The 19,542-nt window shown below is 58.8% G+C and overlaps 2 protein-coding genes across 4 annotated transcripts; one reads left to right on the forward strand and one right to left on the reverse strand.

Annotated features, from left to right (window-relative positions):
* Positions 1–865: 865 nt before the first annotated feature.
* Positions 866–8,655, reverse strand: SGTA (small glutamine rich tetratricopeptide repeat co-chaperone alpha). 3 transcript variants are annotated; one of them, XM_084302758.1, is made up of 12 exons: positions 8,606–8,655; positions 8,161–8,297; positions 7,083–7,186; positions 6,794–6,878; positions 6,098–6,197; positions 4,903–5,007; positions 4,576–4,714; positions 3,604–3,666; positions 3,140–3,177; positions 2,213–2,302; positions 1,848–1,970; positions 866–1,340 (listed from the first exon to the last, which is right to left on the reverse strand). In XM_084302758.1, the coding sequence occupies exons 2-11, from the start codon at positions 8,258–8,260 to the stop codon at positions 1,856–1,858; spliced, it is 939 nt and encodes a 312-aa protein (XP_084158884.1). In that variant the 5' UTR covers positions 8,261–8,297; positions 8,606–8,655; the 3' UTR covers positions 866–1,340; positions 1,848–1,855. The 3 variants fall into 3 exon arrangements, with proteins under 3 accessions (XP_084158884.1, XP_084158883.1, XP_084158885.1); XM_084302757.1 differs by having other exon boundaries at positions 866–1,515; XM_084302759.1 differs by lacking the exon at positions 8,606–8,655 and adding an exon at positions 8,375–8,564 and having other exon boundaries at positions 866–1,515.
* Positions 8,656–9,025: 370 nt separating this feature from the next.
* Positions 9,026–17,769, forward strand: THOP1 (thimet oligopeptidase 1). Its single transcript, XM_084302683.1, has 13 exons — positions 9,026–9,139; positions 9,795–9,998; positions 10,863–11,011; positions 11,335–11,442; positions 12,000–12,102; positions 12,417–12,577; positions 12,961–13,096; positions 13,194–13,560; positions 13,813–14,014; positions 14,128–14,314; positions 14,660–14,788; positions 15,073–15,209; positions 15,312–17,769. Exons 1-13 carry the CDS (start codon positions 9,124–9,126, stop codon positions 15,468–15,470), a joined length of 2,058 nt encoding a protein of 685 aa, XP_084158809.1. The 5' UTR covers positions 9,026–9,123; the 3' UTR covers positions 15,471–17,769.
* Positions 17,770–19,542: the final 1,773 nt, after the last annotated feature.

Here is a 19,542-nt window from a genome sequence, read left to right on the forward strand (position 1 = left end):
GCTCTGACCCCACACAAACCTCCGCAGGCGGCAGCCCTGGAACGAGCCCGGCCCCAGGTCTGGCTTCAGGCACGGGGGGCAAGAGGGAGCAGGAGGCGAGTGTCCAAATCTTTTATTCTTCACACGTTACATTAACCACGGAGTTATGGAGCATTTACAAATCATTCTTTTCTTGATATTAATCGTCAGCTACACCTGCTCCCCCACTCCACCAAGTGGCTCTCCCCAAGGGGCGTTTTCCACCTCACGCCCTCCTCCCAGCCGGACACTTCCTGAGGCCAGGAGCGCACCTTCCCCCCCCCTCCAGGATCGAGCGAGGAACCCTAAAACCATTCTGAGATCGATGCAAAACCCCCCCAGCCTCAACTAGTGACTTCTGGGGGAACTTCCCAGAGCCTCCCGCGTGCCCTGGGAGTGACACAGGGGAATTCCCCAGGGTGGAAGGCTGGATCAGCCTCCAGAGCGCTTCCCCTCGTCCCCCCCCCGTGATTTTTGGGGCAGAACCTCTCTTTGCCAGGCCCCCCGCATGGAACCAGCAGCCGCTCAGCACCGTGCTGTCCCAGGAGCGTTTTTCTTCTTCCTTCTGCTCTCTACTCACGCGCCCTCTATTCCTACCACCAGCACAGTCGACCAGGTTGATTACTGACATGCAGAAAAGACAAATTAAAAAGCAGAAGAGAAACCTCTTTAAACACCGAGAACATTATACCTCATCTTTCTGACTGTCCACCCGACTAGTTCACAGATTGGATCATTCCGACGACATAGCCATAATTACTAAACACTAGACAAGTTTTGCCAGGCCTGGGGAGGAGCCCCCAGAAGCGTGTCTGGAAACGCTCGCCCTAAGCAGTCCCAACCCCCCCCCCCCCCCCCCCCCGACACATTTACACGAACCGTGGAGAGGCGACGGCCAAAGCCCACCTCTGAGCAACCCTGGCGATGCTGCTACGGACCCGACCGAGGAACGCAGCGAATGTCATCAACAGAAAAACCCTGCTCCTGGAGACCCCGAGATCCAGAGGTCTCCGGAGCGTTCGGACGCCGCCAGCTCGGGACTGGCGCGAAGGTGACGGGGAGCAGGACGGGGAGGGCCTGGAACACTTCTTTGAAGTGGCACGTGGGCAGGAGAGTGAAGAGATCCTGTAGTGAAGAGCGCGTCGTTCTTCAAAAACGGGTTAAAAAATTCCCATGTAGCAAAGAACATAGAAATGTATCAGTGTAGGTAATTCTCCGAGTCTCTTTAGAAAGGCTGTTGATGCTGGTTTGTGTTCAGCTGGCTGGGTCTTCCAGAAGAAAAAACTAATGGAAAGGCTGAGGGGGAGGAGCAGGGACGAAGACTAGGGAAAGAAAGCGTGAATCTGTCTTTAACATGCAGGTCATATAAAGTATTTTGTGTTTTTTTCTTTTTTTCTTTTTTTTTTTCCCCCTCTTGGACACTTCCGACTCAAGAAATGGCAACACGCACATGGCTTCCAGTTTTTAAAGCAAAGAACAAAGTTCCCACGGACTGCGCTGCAGAGACAGGGAGACAAGACATGGGCAAATTCAATTTTCAGGAAAAATAAAGCGCCCCTTTAACAACCATGAATGCTAAGTACCGAAACCCATTTGTCAGTCACACGATGCATGAGGGGAGCTCTTATCACTCCCCAGGGCTAAGCCTTGTGCCTCTGAGGCACGGCACCAACTCTTACTGATGCAGAGACCCCAGTCTATACAGAGGGGAGGAGAGAGCCACCAAACTGCTAATTTAGGCACGAGATTTTGCAGCAAAATATTGAAATCCTCCCTGCTAAGCCGGCCAGGGTGCAGCGGCACTCCCGGCTGCAACCTCACCGCCTCACCTGGCTGCTCATTCCTGCTGATCTTCGTTGCTGGCACTTGGAGTTCGACTCCTGATCTGGCTCCGTAGCTGCTCTATTAGCTCGGGGTTCTGCTGCTGCATCTGCTGCGCGAACTGCTGGCCCCTGCAGGAGAAGAAGCAGCGCTTGTGGCGGTGCTGTCACACGCCGACACGGCCTGCTGCGAGGGAACGCGTCCCAGCCGCCTGTCAGAGCTCGGCTCCAACAAGCAGCTCGTGTTACCACGAGGCAGGGCTTCACCCAGCGTTTAAACGCTCCCCAGCTGTTAACTGAAGCTTTCGTTTTGGTCAGAAAACCCCAAAAATCAGGTTATTAATTTCCTGGGAAGGACCCGGCTCCCTACTCACGCTTGTATGAGGCTGGCGAGATCATTCGTGGAGGGGCTGGTGCCCGCTGCTCCCATGGGGTTGTGGCCACCAGAAATCATCCCAGACATGCTGCGGAAACAAGGGGCAACGCTCAGAAAACGAAACAAAACACAGAAATCGGTTGTTTTACGCGAGGAAGGGAACGTCAGCCTAACAGGAACACCTTCCCACACTGATGAGGGAGCTATCTGTGAGGGAATCTCCTGCCACGACTTTTTATTCATTAACTGCAGCAGAGCAACCGCAGCATTGACCTGTACAATACACAGAAATATTTCTAACCCTGTCAGCTAATGTATCCCTGAATATCCCCCCTCTTTGTGCAAGCCCTGTGCTGTCTGATTACAACACCCAGGGAAATCTGCTTGCTCTGAACCTCAGCTGGCAACAGCAGTGGAAGGAGCAGAACCGAATGGAAATGGCAGCAGACACAGCCCTTCAACCAGGCGGTCCCTAACAGCAACCAAAGGACAATCTCCTCAGGTCTCTAACTCACTGCCTGCCTGTGCTCTGAAAGCACGGCCAGGTGAGGCATGAACCTCATGAATTTTAAGGATTTGTATTGTGTGAGCACCTGACAAACATTGTGAATTGATCCTGATGGCTCTGCAGCACAAAGGGTGGAAATATTCTCCTCCCAAACGAGATGGAGATGTGAAATCCTGTCCCCACACCACATAAATACTGAGCCGAGCCAAACTGACTCCAACTTCCCAAAGGCAATTCCACAATCTATCTTTTTTCCCTTTGAGGCTCCTCTTCAGCAAGGCCAGAGCTCTCAAAACACGTGTTGGCTGGGGAGATCAGGCTGCCCCGAGGCTGCCCTGCACGCTTCTGGTACCCGCTCCCTCCCACCCGAGCTTCAAAGAGTGACTCAGAGGAAACAGAAGACGGGATCAAACTTACAGCTGTTGTACTTGTGGGTTGTTCATTAGGTTAGATGCCTATTTAAAGAGGGGGAAAAAAAAAGGACACCCTATTTAGTCAGAAATGCCTGGGTAAATATGCAGATGTTGTGCCATTCAACTAGGAACAAAGTGAAGACAGAAATACTTGGAAACAGATCAATAGGACAAAAATAGCCAAGAGAAGCACAGCACCACACACACGACAAGGCTGGTAATGCAGAACAGGCACCCTTTCCACAGCCAGCACACGAAGCCTGTGAATAAGTCACTGGCTCTTTGTTTGACTCCAGTGAAAGACACAAGCACGGCCTCCTCGCAGCGACACCCAAGCGAAGAAACGGAACGAAAACAAATCTGCTACCGAGACACAGGAACTCCCCGAGCCCTGTCCTGAGACATTTCACCCTGAACAGAGAACTGCACGGCCCAGACGCAGCCTGGCTGCGACCTGTCCAGATTTACCATGCTCATGAAGCCGTGGTTGTTCAGCAAGCCAGCTAAATCAAATCCTCCGGGACCTCCGGTCTGTAAGAAGAAAGACACCACACACAGGTGATGACATCCTCCCGCCCTCTGATGCAACAAACAGCACGGCAAAACGAACGTTACTTCAATTCTTCAGCGTTATCAGCACCTGGGCCTTAAACCACAGCTAAGGGCAAAGGCTGGGGGTGAGGCTCGCTAAGGGAGGCAGGGGACACGTGCTGGTGGCAGCAGTAACGGCACCGCATGATTTACCGAGCGCCGCTCTCACCAGCTGAGGCATGCCAGGGCTGGGCTGCTCGACCCCATCATGCCTGCCAAGCTAAACACATCCACTCGGTCACCTTTGGGCTGGAGAAGTCTTTAGAAGACCGAAAGCCCCTTCAAAACGGGGAATTAACACGGTCCTGAGCCTGTCAGCAGGGCGGTTGCTGGCTTTGTGACCAGAAAACCGCCAGGATTCTTTTCATATGAACAAAACGAAACAAAGCAAAGCAAAACAAACAAACAAAAACCAACAAAACAAAAAAAAAATTGTGGAAGGGAAAAAAAAAAGAGAAAAACTAAAAAGTCCTTTTGGTATTGCTAACAGGTCACTAGAAAAAAAAAATCTGGATTTCAGGAGCAGTGGCTTTAATTAAGGAAGGTGCTTAAGGCAAAAAATGCTGCTTGCAAATGCTCCTACTAATCAGTCTCATTTCCCAGCTCTCTCAAACAAGCCCAAGGTGACTGTGCTCGAGCAGAGCAGTTTCTCTCTCTGGATTTTAGTGGAAATGTTCACGGCAGCGCTCATTAACCATCTCCCTTCTGCCCGCATGCAAGATTTGTATTCTAAACACAACCCAGATCATCAAGCCTCTGCCAGACAGCGCCTGCTAGCACTTGGAGTAGCATAAGGCAGAAATCTTCTCATCTTACCCACATACAGCAAGTGTTAGCCTCAGGACTTACTGGACTTGGAGTCTCCTTCATTTTCTGTTCGGCTATTTTAAGGTTTGATTTGTATGTGTCGTTGTCTGGATCGAGCTCTAGGGCCTTTTTGTAGTAAACAACAGCTTCTGTGTGTTTATTTAAACTGGAGAGGGCCAAGCTGTCGAAGTGGAAACAGAAGACAACGTTTCAGAGGTAGATAAGCACTCGCAGACTTCCTCCACCCCCCGCCGAGGTGAAGCCCTAGGTGTTTGTGCACGGCATTCCAGGGCAGAGCACCGCTGATGGTATCGGTGCCACCAGGCACTCCGAGATTAGAATTCTGGCAGCAGAAGCTCCCTCACTTACCCCATCCTGCCATACGCCTTGCTGTAGTTTGGATCGATGCCTATGGCTCGTTCACAGTCTCGGACTGCTCCGGCATAATTTCCTAATTTACTGTACGCAGCAGCTCTGGAGGGAATGGAGAAAGATGTGCAGAAAAGACTTAGCAGCTCGAAAACGTTGATCAAGGTCACCCCCGTTCCCTCTCCGTGCTGTCCTGCGGCACAGGCAAAGTCAAGAGTAAAGTTGACATAAATCCAGGCTGTGTCTACGTGAGCAGGGTGTTACCCAAACACCCAGCTCTGTGCTCTGCTCCTACTGCAAATAAATCCAGGATTTCTCCTCCTCGCAGCCTTTCCAAGAGGAGGCAGGGACGTATCCCACTCGCTAGCTCACACCAAGCCCTCAGCTTCCCTTATGCCTCGATTTCTTAGCCACAACGACCGTTTCATCCATTTTCTGACAATCTCCACATAAAATTTCAGAATTAATTCTCCTCTTACCCAGCTCCCTCAAGCCCCAGTCTTACACCTCTTACTGGCACCAGGACACCCGCCCAGCACCTTGCTGGACAACCCTCAGGCAGCTAAAACGAGCCAGGAAGTAACTCACCACCTCGCGTGCACACAGGTTACTCGTGGAGCCTGCGCTCACGATAAGCAGGTAACTAAAACCTTGGCTCCCTGCTCTGCTCAAGCAGATAACTAAATCAAACCCTGACTCAAAGGCGTTTTAACTCACTTGTTTTTCCACCAGCTTGCACGTACTTCTGCTTAGCACACCCCTGAAGATTAGGGAGGTCACCTGCAGGCTCATTTTGCACACACACAGCTCTCAACACGTATAAAATTCTCAAGACCGAGCCTTCAACTCGTCTCACTTCACTCTTTTGTTTATTATCGATCCAGCCTCCCAAACCTGGGCCCTTTGTCTTCCTTAAGGAGTTAATTGCATGAAAGCAGACAGTATTTCTTGGCATCCTTGTATCTCCTTGAATGCCTGACAGAGTTTGTTTCCACACCCACATCCTATCTAGAGATGCCAGGGCACAGAGCTGGCAAGAGGCACAGGGAAGTGTGTCACCGAGCTTGGAAAGAAAATAAATCACCAAGAGCAGGGAACAGAACAAGCAGAACGTGGGATTTCGACCGAGCAAGAGCCCTGGGTAAGAAGAAAGGAGCAAAACCACAGGGGTACGGGGCTGGAGGCAGAGCAGTACCTGTTGCAGAAGTACACCGCGTTGGATGGATTCAGCTCGATCGCTTTCCCATAGAACGACACCGCAGCTTCGAAGTTTTCTGCCTTCATTTGTTCGTTTCCTAAAGGGACGGAGAAAAGGCTCGTCAGCAAGGTAAAAGTGGGGACAGACGAAAGCAACAGGCCTGGATCTCCGTTCTACTTGAGAAAATAACGCGAGGGAAGCCAGGAGCTTGCGCTCCTTCCTGATCAAACTGCGTGTGAGTGTGAGGCAGGGGGTCTGCGTCCCGTAGCGCCCCCTCAGAAGGGATCCCGCGAGCTCCTCTGAGCATCTCCAGCTGCTCTCCCACCTACGAGGCCTCCCCAGAGCCCCACGTACTCGGCTCAGAGGAATTTCTCTGCTGCATTTCTCTATTCTCACTCTTACGGGGCAGAGGAAAGACAACACGCCGAGACCTCGGTGGGGAAGATGCCACGTTCTGCCCAGCCCAGCCTTCCAGCTGAAGGAGCTGCTGACCCAGCTCCCTGCCCAGGTTCTGTGGCAGCTGAATTGCACCAAACCTGCACCCGCGGGGAGGAACGAGCAGGAACAAAGGGCTCCAGCCCCTCTGCCTGCTTCCCGCTCCGTGCGTGCCCCTGGGGCAGCGCAAATGAAGCCTTCCTCCCCTCCCCACCCTCCTTTACACCTCCCCACGCCCGGCTCCAGAGGAGGCTCTACCTTCAGTCTTGAGTCTCTCGGCTTCGGCTACGTCATCTTCAGAGGGGGTGATGGGCTCCGAGTTCGTTCTGGTGTGCTCAGGCTCCTTGCAAGGGAAAGGAGAGCGCTGTGCCGAGAGGAGGACTCCCACGGAGCAGAACCCAGCCTCCCCCTCCCCAAACTCATCAGGCCCACAACATTTCCCTCCCACACACCTCCGAGGGGGCAGCAGCACCGAGGAAATCAGGCAGAGCTCACCCCTGGGGCTGCCTGGATTGAACATCAGCGCGTGTTCAGGGGATTTGCTCACCTTTCCTACAGCAGCTTCAAATATTTCAGGAAGAGTCTGGGACACAGCCAGGTCTTGGTCATCCAGGGAGACCCCAAAAGCTGTCTCCAGGCACTGGATCGCCACTGGATATGAAAAGACAGCTCATTAGCTCTCCCATTCTGTCTGTTTAGCCCTTTTGCACAGCACCTGATTTTTTTACAGTTGAAAATACCAGGAAAACCCTGGAAGGAAGCTCCTGGAAGGCATCAGCCACGACTCCCATCCCCTCAGCACCTTCAGAGGAGGTGTTGGGGTGGAAGTTAACAGAGCCAGGGCTTCGCTAGCGCTCCTGAAGCTGCCCCCAGCTCCTGCCCCCCAGCTCCTTCCCCTACCAGGACAGGAATCCATTCCCAGCCCGGACAGGGGAACCCAGCAGTGGAGCAGGGCCCTTGGGCCATAATTTAAGGTCTGAGAGCACCAGGAATAAATCCCTGCCAGCCAACACCCTCGTCCTGCCCTGTCTCCATCCCTGCCTCGCCCAGGAATGCGCCCACCACTTTCTGTGGACGTGCCCGTGCTCTGTGTGCTGGGGGTGAACATAAAGGCCAAAGACTGAAGCATAAGCTCCTTAAGGAGAGCTCTTAGGGTCAGTGCCCTCTCGTTACCAGTGAAGGAGGCCCTCTGAAAAACGCCTGTGTAAATTCTGGCTGTGGCGGGGAAAAGCATTTTCTAGCAGAACTGGAAAGCCCTCTGCGAGTACAAGACGCCTCCTGACAGCCCCAGAGTCCTTATTTTACACCATGCTGTGAGGCTCCTGACCGGGCCTCATTTAAGATTAAACATTTTAAGTCTCAAAGCGGGGCTCAGGGAGGCTTTTGATCCCAGGTGCGTTCCTTCCTCAAGCTGATCTCCTGAAGGTGGTGACGAGACAAGGAAGCAGCACCCCCAGTGCCCTGGCTACCTCCCCACGGAGAAAAACTCCTTCCAAACCCGGAGCAAACCGTGATACCGGGGGCAGGACGGGGCAGGGGGCAACGACCAGAGGGGGCAGGGGGCAGGCACCGAGCCCCCGATTTCCCCGGCTGCCAGCCCCGGTTGGGGGCACCCCCCCACCGACCTTCCAGGCTCTCCTGCGCGTCGGGGCTCATCCCGCCGCCCCGCAGCTGCTCGTGCAGGAACCGGACGATGGCGTAGGCCAGGCGCTTCTGCTCCGCCATCCCGGGGGGCGCTCGGTGCCTCCTCGCGGCTCTCACCCTGCGGGGAACGGAGCTGCGTGAGGCCTCCCCCCTACCCCCTACCCCCTGCCCCCCCCCCACCCCCCTGGGGCCCACCAGGCCGCGGCCGGTCCCGGGAGAGGCCAAGGCAGCGCTAACGGCGCGGCCGCCGCCCCCTTCCCACCCCGGGGCGGCCTAAAAGGGAGCGGGGAGCGAGCCCACACCGGCCCCGGGGCCCTCTGGAGGCCTAGGCCGGGGCCTCCCCGCCCCGTAGCGGCCCGGCCGCGGGGCTGGGCCCGGTCCCGGTACCGGTGGGGGAGGCCCCGGCCCCGCCCCTCCCCCACTCACCGGCCCCGCGCCGCTCGCCTCAGCCAGGGCGGGCGCAGCACTGCGCATGCGCCGCCCCCGCCCCCTCCCCTCCTCTCCCTCCCGCCACTGCCACAGAGGGCGCTGCGCATGCGCGGTGCGCGCGGCACCGGGAAGGGGGGACGGGCTGGAGGCCGGAAGTGCGGGCGCCGCTCTTTCCTTGCTCTCCGACCATAGAGACGTGTGGGGGGGGGGGGTGTTGTCGCCATGGCAACGGGCGGGCGGCCTCACCGGGCCGCGGCCTCGCTGCTGGAGGCCGGGCGGCGGGGAAGGACCGGGAGGGGGGGGGCTGAGCCGCTTCCCGGCCCTTTCCCGGTCCCGGAGAGGGGAGAAATGACGAGGGGGATCGGCGCGGTCCTCCGCGATCCCAGCATGCCCCGGGCGCGGCCGCTCTGCCCCTTCCCCCGCCCGTCTCGTTGGTCGCGGCACATGCTCGGTGCGCGGGGCCGGCGCGGCCTCCTCACGGCCTCGGCGGCGGCAGCGGGGTCCCGGAGCCCGGAATGGCGCCCCCCACCGGTAAGGGGGCTGGGGGCACCGGGGGGGGGGGATCCCGGTATGGACGGGGGTCCCCGGTGAGGCCCGGGGGAGGTCCCGGTGTGGACGGGGGGAGGCCCAGGGAGGGTCCCGGTAAGGACGGGGGGGGGCCGGTAAGGGCTAGGGGGGGGGGGAGAGGGGGCGGTGAGGCCGGGAGGGGGGTCCCCGGTGAGGGGGGGGGGTCCTGGGAAGGACGGGCAGGGGAGGGACGGGTAAGGTCAAGGGAGGGAGCCTGGTGAGGACGGGGAGGTCCTGGGGAGGACGGGGGGGTCCCGGAGAGGCTGAGGGGGGGGGTCCCGGTGAGGACGGGGGGAGCCGGGGGTCCCGGTAAAGATGAGGAGGGGGGAGCTGGTAAGGACGGGGGGAGGCCGGGGAGGGTCCCAGCGTGGGGGGGAGCCCGGTGAGGACACGGGGGGAGCCCGGTAAGGTCAAGGAGGGGGGTCCTGATGAGGACAGGGGGGTCCCGGCAAGGACAGAGGGGTCCCAGTGAGGACATGGGGGGGTCCCGGTGAGGATGGGGGGGTTCCAGCAAGGTCAGGGGGGTCCCTGTGAGGACACGGGGGGGGTCCCGGTGAGGACACGGGGGGTGTCCTCGCGTGCGGCCGTGCCACTGGGGGGTGTCCCCTCGCTTCCCCAGGCAGCGTGGTGGACAGCCAGGCCCCGCGGCTGGTGGCCGAGCAGCTGCGCTGGGACCTGAGCGCCGAGCAGATCGAGCGCATGGCCGCAGAGCTCACCGAGAGGACCAAGCTGGTGTACGACCGCGTGGGCGCCCAGGAGCGGGGAGAGGTGTCCTACGAGAACACCCTCAAGGCCCTGGCGGACGTGGAGGTGGAGTACACGGGTAGGTAGCCAAAGAGGACACGCTTGTTTTCTGCAGATCTGCATCTTAATCATCGTTTTTTTTTGCACCTTTTTTTGGGAGGGCGTCTCTGTGTTGTCATTTCTATCTTCCCTTGAAGCCCTCGGTGTGATGTTTGCCGTCCAGTTAATGTTTACATGGCTAGATACTAGTACAAATAACAAAAAAAAAAAAAAAAAAAAAAGGAGACCTGGAACAGAAATGTGAATCTAAAATGAGGCCAACGCCTTGGCAGCGCCGCTGCTTTGGCAGCAGGAAGGTCTGCGGGGCTCCAGCGAGGTTTTAAGGCTGCCTGCTCCTTTTTATGTCCGAGTGCGTTGGCAGAAATCTAAGAAATCTCAGAAATCTCCAGCTTTTCTCCAACTCCTTGGATAAAAATCTGTGTCCTGTCTGCCTGAGCGCTGCTGTCATGTCAGAGGTTATGTGTAAAGCAGCCTGATGGATTTTTGGTCGCTGATGCAGGCTCCAGTTATCTGATGCCTGCTCCCCTCCTGGGCAGGAGCTGGTGCCTGCAGGGCGGCGCCTCCCTGCTGCGGTTGTCTTGAGGCCTGGAGGCAGGGAGCGTTTCCCTCTGCTCCCTTCTGAGATGAAATCAGCTGGGGCAGAGCTCACCTGGGGCACGGCGGCGTCCCAGAGGCGGCTGCAGTAAGGGCGTGCCCTGGTTCCCCGAGGGATGGAGACACAACGGTGCTGCTGTAAAAGCCTCGTGGTTCTCCAAGCAGCAAGAGAGTTGGGGTCTGGGGTGCATAAAATTCATGCAAGTTGCATGCAGAAGGCTGAGTGCAGTGGGAAATGGCTCTCGTGCAGCTCTCCTTGCCTCTGCTGAACCCTCTGCTCTCTTTCCAGTCCGCCGGAACATGCTGGACTTCCCCCAGCACGTCTCTCCCTGCAAAGACATCCGTGCAGCGAGCACCGAGGCTGACAAGAAGCTCTCGGAGTTCGACGTGGAGATGAGCATGAGGCAGGACGTCTACCAGAGGATTGTCTGGCTCCAGGTGCGTGCTCGGGAGTAGGATGCCTCCAAGTGGGGAACAGAAGCCTCCTGGAGTTACAAGCAGTTCTATTCCCTTGTCCCAGACCTTAGAAATAATGGTGCAAGGTCTGGAATTGAGTAATGTCCCAAAAGGGGCTGTAGTGGGGCATAAAGGTGAGATGTTTAAAGCAGCCCGGCAGGAATTAATGCACCAAAGCCGTAGTGTGGTGTGTTTCTGTCTGCTCTGGGCCACTTCTGCAGCTCAAAACTCCCCCCCAGCTTCCTGCAGAGCTGTGTGGGGGTCTCATCCCGTGGCTTCTCCTGCTCATGGGCTTTGTTTTCCAGGAGAAAGCGGAGAGCGCTTCGCTGAAGCCCGAAGCAAAGAGGTACCTGGAGAGGCTGATCAAACTGGGCAAGAGAAACGGGCTCCATCTCCCCGAGGAAACGCAGGAGGTGAGGCCTCAGGGCTCAAAATAAATACGTGCAGGGGGCGCCTCGGTGGGGCAGCGTAGCTGTAGAGCAGAGGCCTGAGGCTCGCTCCTGATCCGTGTGACCTTGGGCACGCCGGGTGATGTCTCCCTGCCCCTTTTTTTCCTTTTTCTTGGGTGGGGATAACGTCACACCGCAGGCGTGGGGGCAGCGGGGAGGGCGTCCCCCTCATCTCTCCCCCTTTTATCGTGGCTCAGCGAAGGAGCCTGAAATTAGGTTAAAAATAGAAGAGAAAACGAGATGAAACGAGGGCAGGGGAGGTCGCTGCTGAAACACCTGCAGCTCCTGAGCTGGCAGGAGGTGCTTGGGACGGTGCTGAGGTGGCTGCTTTCCCACCAGGTGGGATCAAAGGGAGCCTGTTCCAGCCCGAGTGCAATTAATTCTGCAGCGTTGCAGTTGAATAAAAGCCAAGTGCAGACCAGGGGGCGACTCAGCAGGCAGGCTGCTGGCTGCAGCCCCTGAACAGTGCTGCTTGACTTTCCCATTTGGGCTGACTTTATCTGTTCTTCTCCATTTTATAGAAAATCAAAGCTATTAAGAAAAAGCTGAGCGTCCTCTGCATAGACTTCAACAAGAACCTCAACGAGGACACCACCTTCTTGCCCTTCTCGAAGGAGGAACTAGGTAGGGAGCTCTCAGACTCATTTCTCCTGGGTCTCAGGGCCTGGTTCGTGCTCACACCCCATTTTGGGCCTGACAAGGTTGCCTGGGGGCTGTTCCCTGCTCTGGGGTGGAGGTAAAAGAGGGTGTTCCTGCAGCGTTCCTGCCTTCTGCAGGAATTTATGAAGCCCTGAGATGGCTCTGGCTAAGGAGCAAGAGCCTGTGCTGTGCCCAGAGCTGGTTATTTCGGGAGAGGCTCGGGCTCTCTGTCAGCTGGCTGCTCTTTTCTCTCGAGATCCCTTCCAACCCCTGTAATTCTGTGATTCTCTGATTCTCAGGGGGGCTCCCCGAGGACTTCCTCAACTCCCTGGAGAAGACGGAGGACGGGAAGCTGAAGGTGACCTTGAAGTACCCGCACTACTTCCCTCTCTTGAAGAAGTGCTACGTGCCTGAGACGAGGAGGAAGGTGGAAGAAATGTTCAACTCCAGGTGCAAAGAGGTGGGTGGCCTCGCTGCCTGCCGGCAGGGCCAGGAGAAGTGCTCGTCAGGACTTTTCCCTGGGCACATCTCGTCCTGTGGAGAGAAGCCTCAGTGCCCCCAGATCCCCGGGAAGGGCGATGGCATCCTCAGGGAGATGGAGACCTGCTGCTTGTAGAGTTCTCAGAGCTGGGGAGGAAACAGAGTTAGGGCAAGCTGTGACAGCTGAGCCTTGCTCAACACGTGTGGGAAGGGGTTTCCTGGCCGTGGTCGTGTGAAAGACCGAATTTTCCAGGCGCTGAAGGGGGCTGCTCTGAGACTCGTGCTGCTTTCCGCGCTGGGGCTCGGGCTTCGTTTCTTCTCTGCCTTGAGAACGAGGCGCAGCTTTGTTCCTTCACGTTGCAGGAGAACTGCCTGATCCTCAAGGAGCTGGTGGACCTGCGGGCTCAGAAAGCCAGCCTGCTGGGCTTCAGCACCCACGCCGACTTCGTGCTGGAGATGAACATGGCAAAAAGCAGCAGGACGGTGGCCACCTTCCTGGGTACGGCGCCCGGCTGCGGAGGGGAGGAGCAGGCTCCCTTGGGCTGGGGGGGCTGCTCTCAGCCCTGGCCCCCAACATTCCCCCTGTGCCCTTGCAGATGAGCTGGCCCAGAAGCTGAAACCCCTGGGGGAGAAGGAGCGGGCTGTGATCCTGGACCTGAAAAAGAAAGAGTGCGAGAAGCGAGGGCTGGAGTTCGACAACCGCATCAACGCCTGGGACATGCGCTACTACATGAACCAGGTGGAGGAGACCAAGTACAGCGTGGACCAGAACCTGCTGAAGGAGTACTTCCCCATGCAGGTGGTCACCACGGGCCTGCTGGCCATTTACCAGGAGCTGCTGGGCCTCACCTTCCACCTGGAAGAGAAGGCTCAGGTGTGGCACGAGGACGTGCAGCTCTACACGGTGAAGGATGCCTCCTCCGGGGAGACCATCGGCAAATTCTACCTGGATCTGTACCCACGGTGAGGCCTGGGGACATCCAAGAGAAGGAAGAGGGTTGGGATAGCGGGACAGGAGCCTGCCACGTGCAGAGGGAAGAGGAGGGGATGTCTCAGTGCCTGGCTGTGGTGGAGGAAGGGTTGCAGCCACCAGTAGGGTTGTGCTGGGAGTGCAGGGGCTGCTGCTGTGAGCAGAGCTCGGTGCCCTGCTGGGGAGCTCGTAGCTGCCTCCTTGGGATCACCCACGTAACAGCCTCCTCTTTCTCCCCATTGCAGGGAAGGGAAGTACGGGCACGCAGCCTGCTTCGGCCTGCAGCCGGGCTGCCTCCTGCCAGACTCCAGCCGGCAGATCTCGGTGGCTGCCATGGTGGCCAACTTCACCAAGCCCACGCCGGACGCGCCTTCCCTGCTGCAGCACGATGAGGTGGAGACCTATTTCCACGAATTCGGGCACGTCATGCACCAGCTGTGCTCTCAGGTGAGGCCCAGCGGGGCCTTTTTGTTACTTTGCCCCGTTTTGCTGCCTTTTTGGGGGATGAAACGATGCCCTGCTCTGAGCTGGCTGTGCTGACTGTCCGACACGTCTTCCAGGCGGAGTTTGCCATGTTCAGTGGGACGCACGTGGAGCGGGACTTCGTCGAGGCACCGTCACAGATGCTGGAGAACTGGGTGTGGGAGAAGGAGCCGCTGCTGCGCATGTCCAGGCACTACAAAACTGGAAGCCCCATCCCCGACGAGCTGCTGGAGAAACTCATTAAATCCCGGCAGGCAAACACAGGTGGGAGCCGGTGACAAAAGGTTTTGGGGAGCAAGGGCTGTGTGATGTTCCCAGCGAGGTCAGAGCCTTGCTGTGGTGTCCCCTGCTTGTGGGGACAGGAAGGGGACCCGTGGTGTCCTGGTGACGATGGTTAGGGGAAAGGTTTTGTGGGGACAGAGGGCTGGGAGGAAGAACCGCATCTTGCTGTTAAGCTGGGAAGCACAAAGGTGAGGTGACAGGAGGTGCCCAGGGAGGTGCAGCTGTGGGAATTTCTGGATGGTCTGGTCTGGGGAAATGGTTTTAAAATCGGGTGTGGGGAGAACTGGGAGCCCTCGGGCCTCAGCTCCCCTCCTCCCCCCACAACAGGACTGTTCAACTTGCGTCAGATCGTCCTGGCCAAGGTGGACCAGGCGCTGCACACCCAGACCAAGGCTGACCCCGTGGAGGTGTTCGCCCAGCTGTGCGAGGAGGTGCTGGGCGTCCCGGCCACCCCAGGTAACGCCGGGGGGGGCTCTGCGGGGGTCCCGCTCACACCGCAGGTCCCTTTCAAGGCTGGGGCCTCAGGCTGGTTTGGCGGGGGTGGGATTTGCTGACTCCCGGAAGAGCAGGGCTAAAACCACACAAAAATAACTGGAAAATCCTTCCCCGTTTCCTCTGTGACTGCAAAAAAGCTGACTTGATGCCTGCAGTGACACATTTACAACCCGCAGGGCTTTTTTCCACGAGTTTTTTTCCCCGTTAACGCCCCCTCCCCTTCCTTCCCTTCCCCTGCTGCGAAGGTACAAACATGCCGGCCACTTTTGGCCACCTGGCTGGGGGCTACGACGCCCAGTACTACGGCTACCTCTGGAGCGAGGTGTACTCCATGGACATGTTCCACACGCGCTTCAAGCAGGAGGGGATCATGAACTGCAAGGTAAGAGGAGGGGGTGAGCTGCAAGAGGTGGGAGCAGCGAGCTCGGCAGCGGGGTGGCTGTCCTAAATGCCCCCCTCCCCTTTACCCCGTCTCTCCTTGCAGGTGGGCATGGATTACAGGAACTGCATCCTGCATCCCGGCGGCTCCCTGGACGCTTCTGACATGTTGAGGAAGTTCCTGGGCCGCGAGCCCAAGCAGGACGCCTTCCTGGCCAGCAAGGGACTGAAGGTGGAGAGCAACTCGCTGCCTTCAGCCTGCTAAGAAGCTGCTCCAGCCCGTCCCAGTCGAGCCAGCTCCTCGGCTGCGCCACCCGGTACATCCCAACGCGTCCCGGGCCAGCCCCGCCGGGAGCTGTTCCTCCAGGATCCTGCTCCGAGGGCCAGGGCTCTGCAGCGACAGCTCTGCGCAGGGAATTCGATTCCCTTTTGTCACCTCTCCCCCCCCAAAAAAAAAAAAAAAAAAAAAAAAAAAAGGGGGGGGGGAGACGGGGCTGGTGCTAGCCCCCCGAAATTGGCTGAACTTTGAACCCCGTTTCTGCACAAGGGTGAGTTTCAGCCTCATCGTTAGCCGGGGAGGAGGGTGTGAGGAGGTAGCAAACCCGAATCCTTGTTTTAAGAACCCGTGTTTTAAATTCCTGCTTTTTAACAACCTTTTACCAGCCTTCCCCCCCCGGGGCTCGACTTGCTTTGTGCCCAGGGCAGACTTTGAGCACAAAACAAAAAGGCCCCGAGGGAGCCCTGGTAGGAGCCTGGCTCTCCCCGTCTTTGATCAGCTGTGGAATAAAGAAGGGGAGATGTGAAAAATGGTTGCATTTATGGGAACGTCCTGCCCTGAGCCCCTCAAACGCTCCCAAACCAGGGCTCTGAGGGCTCTGCTGCGCGTGGCTCTCGCCTTCGGGGCCCCCGGGGCCATCTCAGGGCAGCTGATGGGTGCCTTCTGGGCTCGGGCCACGGCAGCAGGGCGTGCAGCTATTGCTGTCACCTCTAAACCAGGGTGGAACAGGGGTGGGCCGTGGAAAAAAAAAAAAAGAAAGAAAGAAAAAAGCAGGCAGCTTGCACCAAGGCAGATGCCTGGGATAAAAATACCGAGCGGGAGCCGGGCCAGCGCCCGGGCTCTGGGTGCGGCACCCAACCGAGGGCCAGCAGCCAGCCCTTCGCTGGCCTTGGGAGCAGCTGGGTTTCCTGCCCGCCCCCCTCCCGGCCCCAAAAATGTGCCCCGGGGGTGCGGGGCCGTGCTGAGCCCCCCCCCCCCTGCTCTGTGCTCGCAGCCCCCCAGCCCTGTGGTTTCTGGCGCCGCGGTGCCCACGCTCGTGGGGCTGCGAGCCTGGGGTGAAGGCTGGTTTCTGGCCTTGCTCCTTGGCTTGAGCTCCTGCTTTTTTTGTAGGAATTGCAGGGGAAGAATCACAGAATCACAGAATTTCTAGGTTGGAAGAGACCTCAAGGTCATCGAGTCCAGCCTCCAACCTAACGCTAACAGCCCTCCACTAAACCATATCCCTAAGCTCTACATCTAAATGTCTTTTGAAGACTTCCAGGGATGGTGACTCCACCAACCACTTCCCTGGGCAGCCTGTTCCAATGAAGGTGCACCTTTAGGGCAGGGGGAGGTGGGCAGCTTCCCCGGGGAGCTGAGGACCCCGTGGGGTTGCTCCCAGCACCCATCAGGGGGGGATTTCTCCTCCCTGCCATCGTGGTGGGTGCTGAGGGCAGCCCTCATCCTCCCCGGCTCCCCTTTTTGGTGATTTTTCTCCCCGTTCCCACCCCAGCTCCAGCCTCGGGCTCGCTCCCTGCCTTGCAGCTCACGCTGTCACCTCCTCACCTCCCTCCCCAGCCCCTCGGTGACGGGGCAAGGCCGAGGCCACCAGGGTCACCCTGCGCCGACGTGGCCGGGTCCGTGAGCAGCGAAGTGGCTCCGTGGTGCTGGCTGGGGCCGCCGCAGGCATCTCGTGTGTGTCCCCCCCCCTCTGTTTTAGACATAGGCCGGCGTCCCGGGGGCTGCCCGCTGCCGGAGCCGCGCTGTGGGTGTTTTAAATGTCCCGTTTTACTCAGCTTTCAGGGTTTTCTTTCAGCCCTCTTCTCCAGGGAGAGAAGCGGACGGGGAAACCGCGCACTTTTTGCTCCCTCCTGCCCCCAGACCCCCCAGCTAACATCGTCCTTCCCCCCCCACCTCCTGCTGCTGCCCCTGCAGGGAGAGGTGCTGCCAAAAGGTGCTCGCAGGCAGAGCGGGGCCCGTTCTGTGCCCCCCCCTGGGGTGCAAGTGCTGCTCTTCTCGGGGCTCAGCCCCAGGCACCAAGCTGTCCTGCACCCGGCTTCCTGGAGCCGCGCCTCGTCCCCCTCCCCTCATCCCCATCCCCATCCTGTCGGGGAGGAGAGGTCCCGTTGGTTGTTTTATTTTATTTTATTATTTTTCTCCTGTTAACCTTTTCTAAGGGCAAACTGGTGTGTGTGTGCCGTTCGTACTGGTCCCGTCCCGCCCTGCTTGTCCTGATGACTGGAATTTAGACGGTTCCTAGCACTAATAAAGGTTTTCCTCAGCCCGTGGCTGCGGGGCTGAGCTCCTGCCCAGGAACCTGCTCCTTGCGGGGGGCCCGGGTGGCTGCGTCCCAGTGCTCCCAGTTCACCCAGCGCCGTGCCAGCGTCGCCACAGCTCCCTTCAGCAGACAGAAGACGGGCACGGTGCGGCAGGCGTGGGGCGGCAGCGAGTCCGGCGTGAAGCCCTGGGGGGGCGAGAGGCGGCGATTTCCCTCATCCTCCCCATCCCGGGGGGGTCCCAGGGTTATCGTACCCACCCCCAGTTTATACCTGGGTGAAGAATCCGTGCTCCAGCACCTCCCCGAGGCCGGCTCGTGCCGTGGGGTCGGGGAGCAGCAGGCGCCCCAGGAGGGCTCGGGCACGGGGCGAGAGGCTGGGGGGCAGCGGGTACCGCGCCGCGCGGATGCTCCCGTACAGCTCCTGCCGCTCGGCCGCCTCGAACGGGGGGCTGCCCGTCAGCACCTCGTACCTGGGGGGGTTTGGGGGGGTCCTGGGTGCTCAGCGAGGCCAGGAGCCCCCCCTGCCCACCTGCTGGGTCCCCCCCTTACATGATGCAGCCCAAGGCCCAGACATCCGAGGGCGCCCCGTGGCCTTTGCGGTCCAACACCTCCGGGGCCATGTAGGCGGGGGTCCCGCACAGCGCCCTGGGGGAGGGCAGGGGGAGCACAGGGTGAAGGTGAGGGGGGGCTACACCGTGCTGGGACCCCCACCCAGCTCAGAGCCCCGCTCACCCCCAGCACCGGGTGCCCGCCGCTGCCGGCCGAGCCAGCCCCAAGTCCCCGATCTTCACCTGCATCCTCTCGCTCACCAGCACGTTACCTGCTGGGATGGGGGGACGTGAGCTCGGGGTGGGGGGCACGGCTCGCCCAGCAGCCCCCCCCGGCTCAGCCCCAGCCCCACGCACTGGGTTTGAGGTCCCAATGCACCAGGCCCTGGCCGTGGAGGTAGCGCAGCCCCGCGCCGCCCTGCCGCAGGTAGTAGCACGCCTCCGGCTCCGTCAGCACCCCCCGGGCACGCAGGATGTCAGCCAGGGACTGGGGGCAGAGAGAGATAGGGGGACAATTTGGGGTTTGGGGGCTGGCCCCAAAAGGGGACAAAGCTTTTCGGGCTGATTTTAACTCACCCTCCGGCCGCAGAGCTCCAGCAGCAGGTAGAGGTGGCCGCGGGTGGCGAGGTGGCCGTGCAGGCGCAGGACGTGGCGGTGGCACAGGCGGCCCTGCAGCTCCTGCTCCCGCTGCACCTGGGGGGGGGAGACCCCGAGAACAGCGGGGACACCTCTGGGGGGGGGGGGTGCGGGGAGAAAAACCCCAGGGACCCAGCCATGGGGGAGGCGGGGAGGGGGAGAAGGGGGAAAGGGGGGAGAAGGGGAAAAAGGGAGGAGAAGGAGGGAAAAAGGGGGGAGAAGGGGGAAGAAGAGGGAAAAAGGGAAAAGGGGAAAGAAGGGGGAAAAAGGAGGAAGAAGGGAAAAGGGGGGAGAAGGGGGGAGAAGGAGGAAGGGGAAAAAGGGGGAAGAAGGGAGAAAAAAGGGGAAGAAGGGGGAAAAAGGGGGGAGAAGGAGGAAAAAGAGGGAGAAGGGGAAAGAAGGGGGAAAAAGGGGAAAAAAGGGGGAAAAAGAGGAAAGAAGGAAAAAGGGGGGAGAAGGAGGAAGGGGAAAAAGGAGGAAGAAGGGAGAAAAAAGGGGAAAAAAGGGGAAGAAGGGGGAAAATGGGGACGAAGGGGAGAGGAGGAAGGGGGAAGAATGGGAAATAAAGGGGAAGAAGGGGGAAAAAGGGGGGAGAAGGGGAAAAAAGGGGGGAGAAGGG

This window comes from Netta rufina (genome assembly GCF_964035555.1).
Source record: "Netta rufina genome assembly, chromosome: 28".
In the NCBI taxonomy this organism is placed as follows: Eukaryota; Metazoa; Chordata; class Aves; order Anseriformes; family Anatidae; genus Netta; species Netta rufina.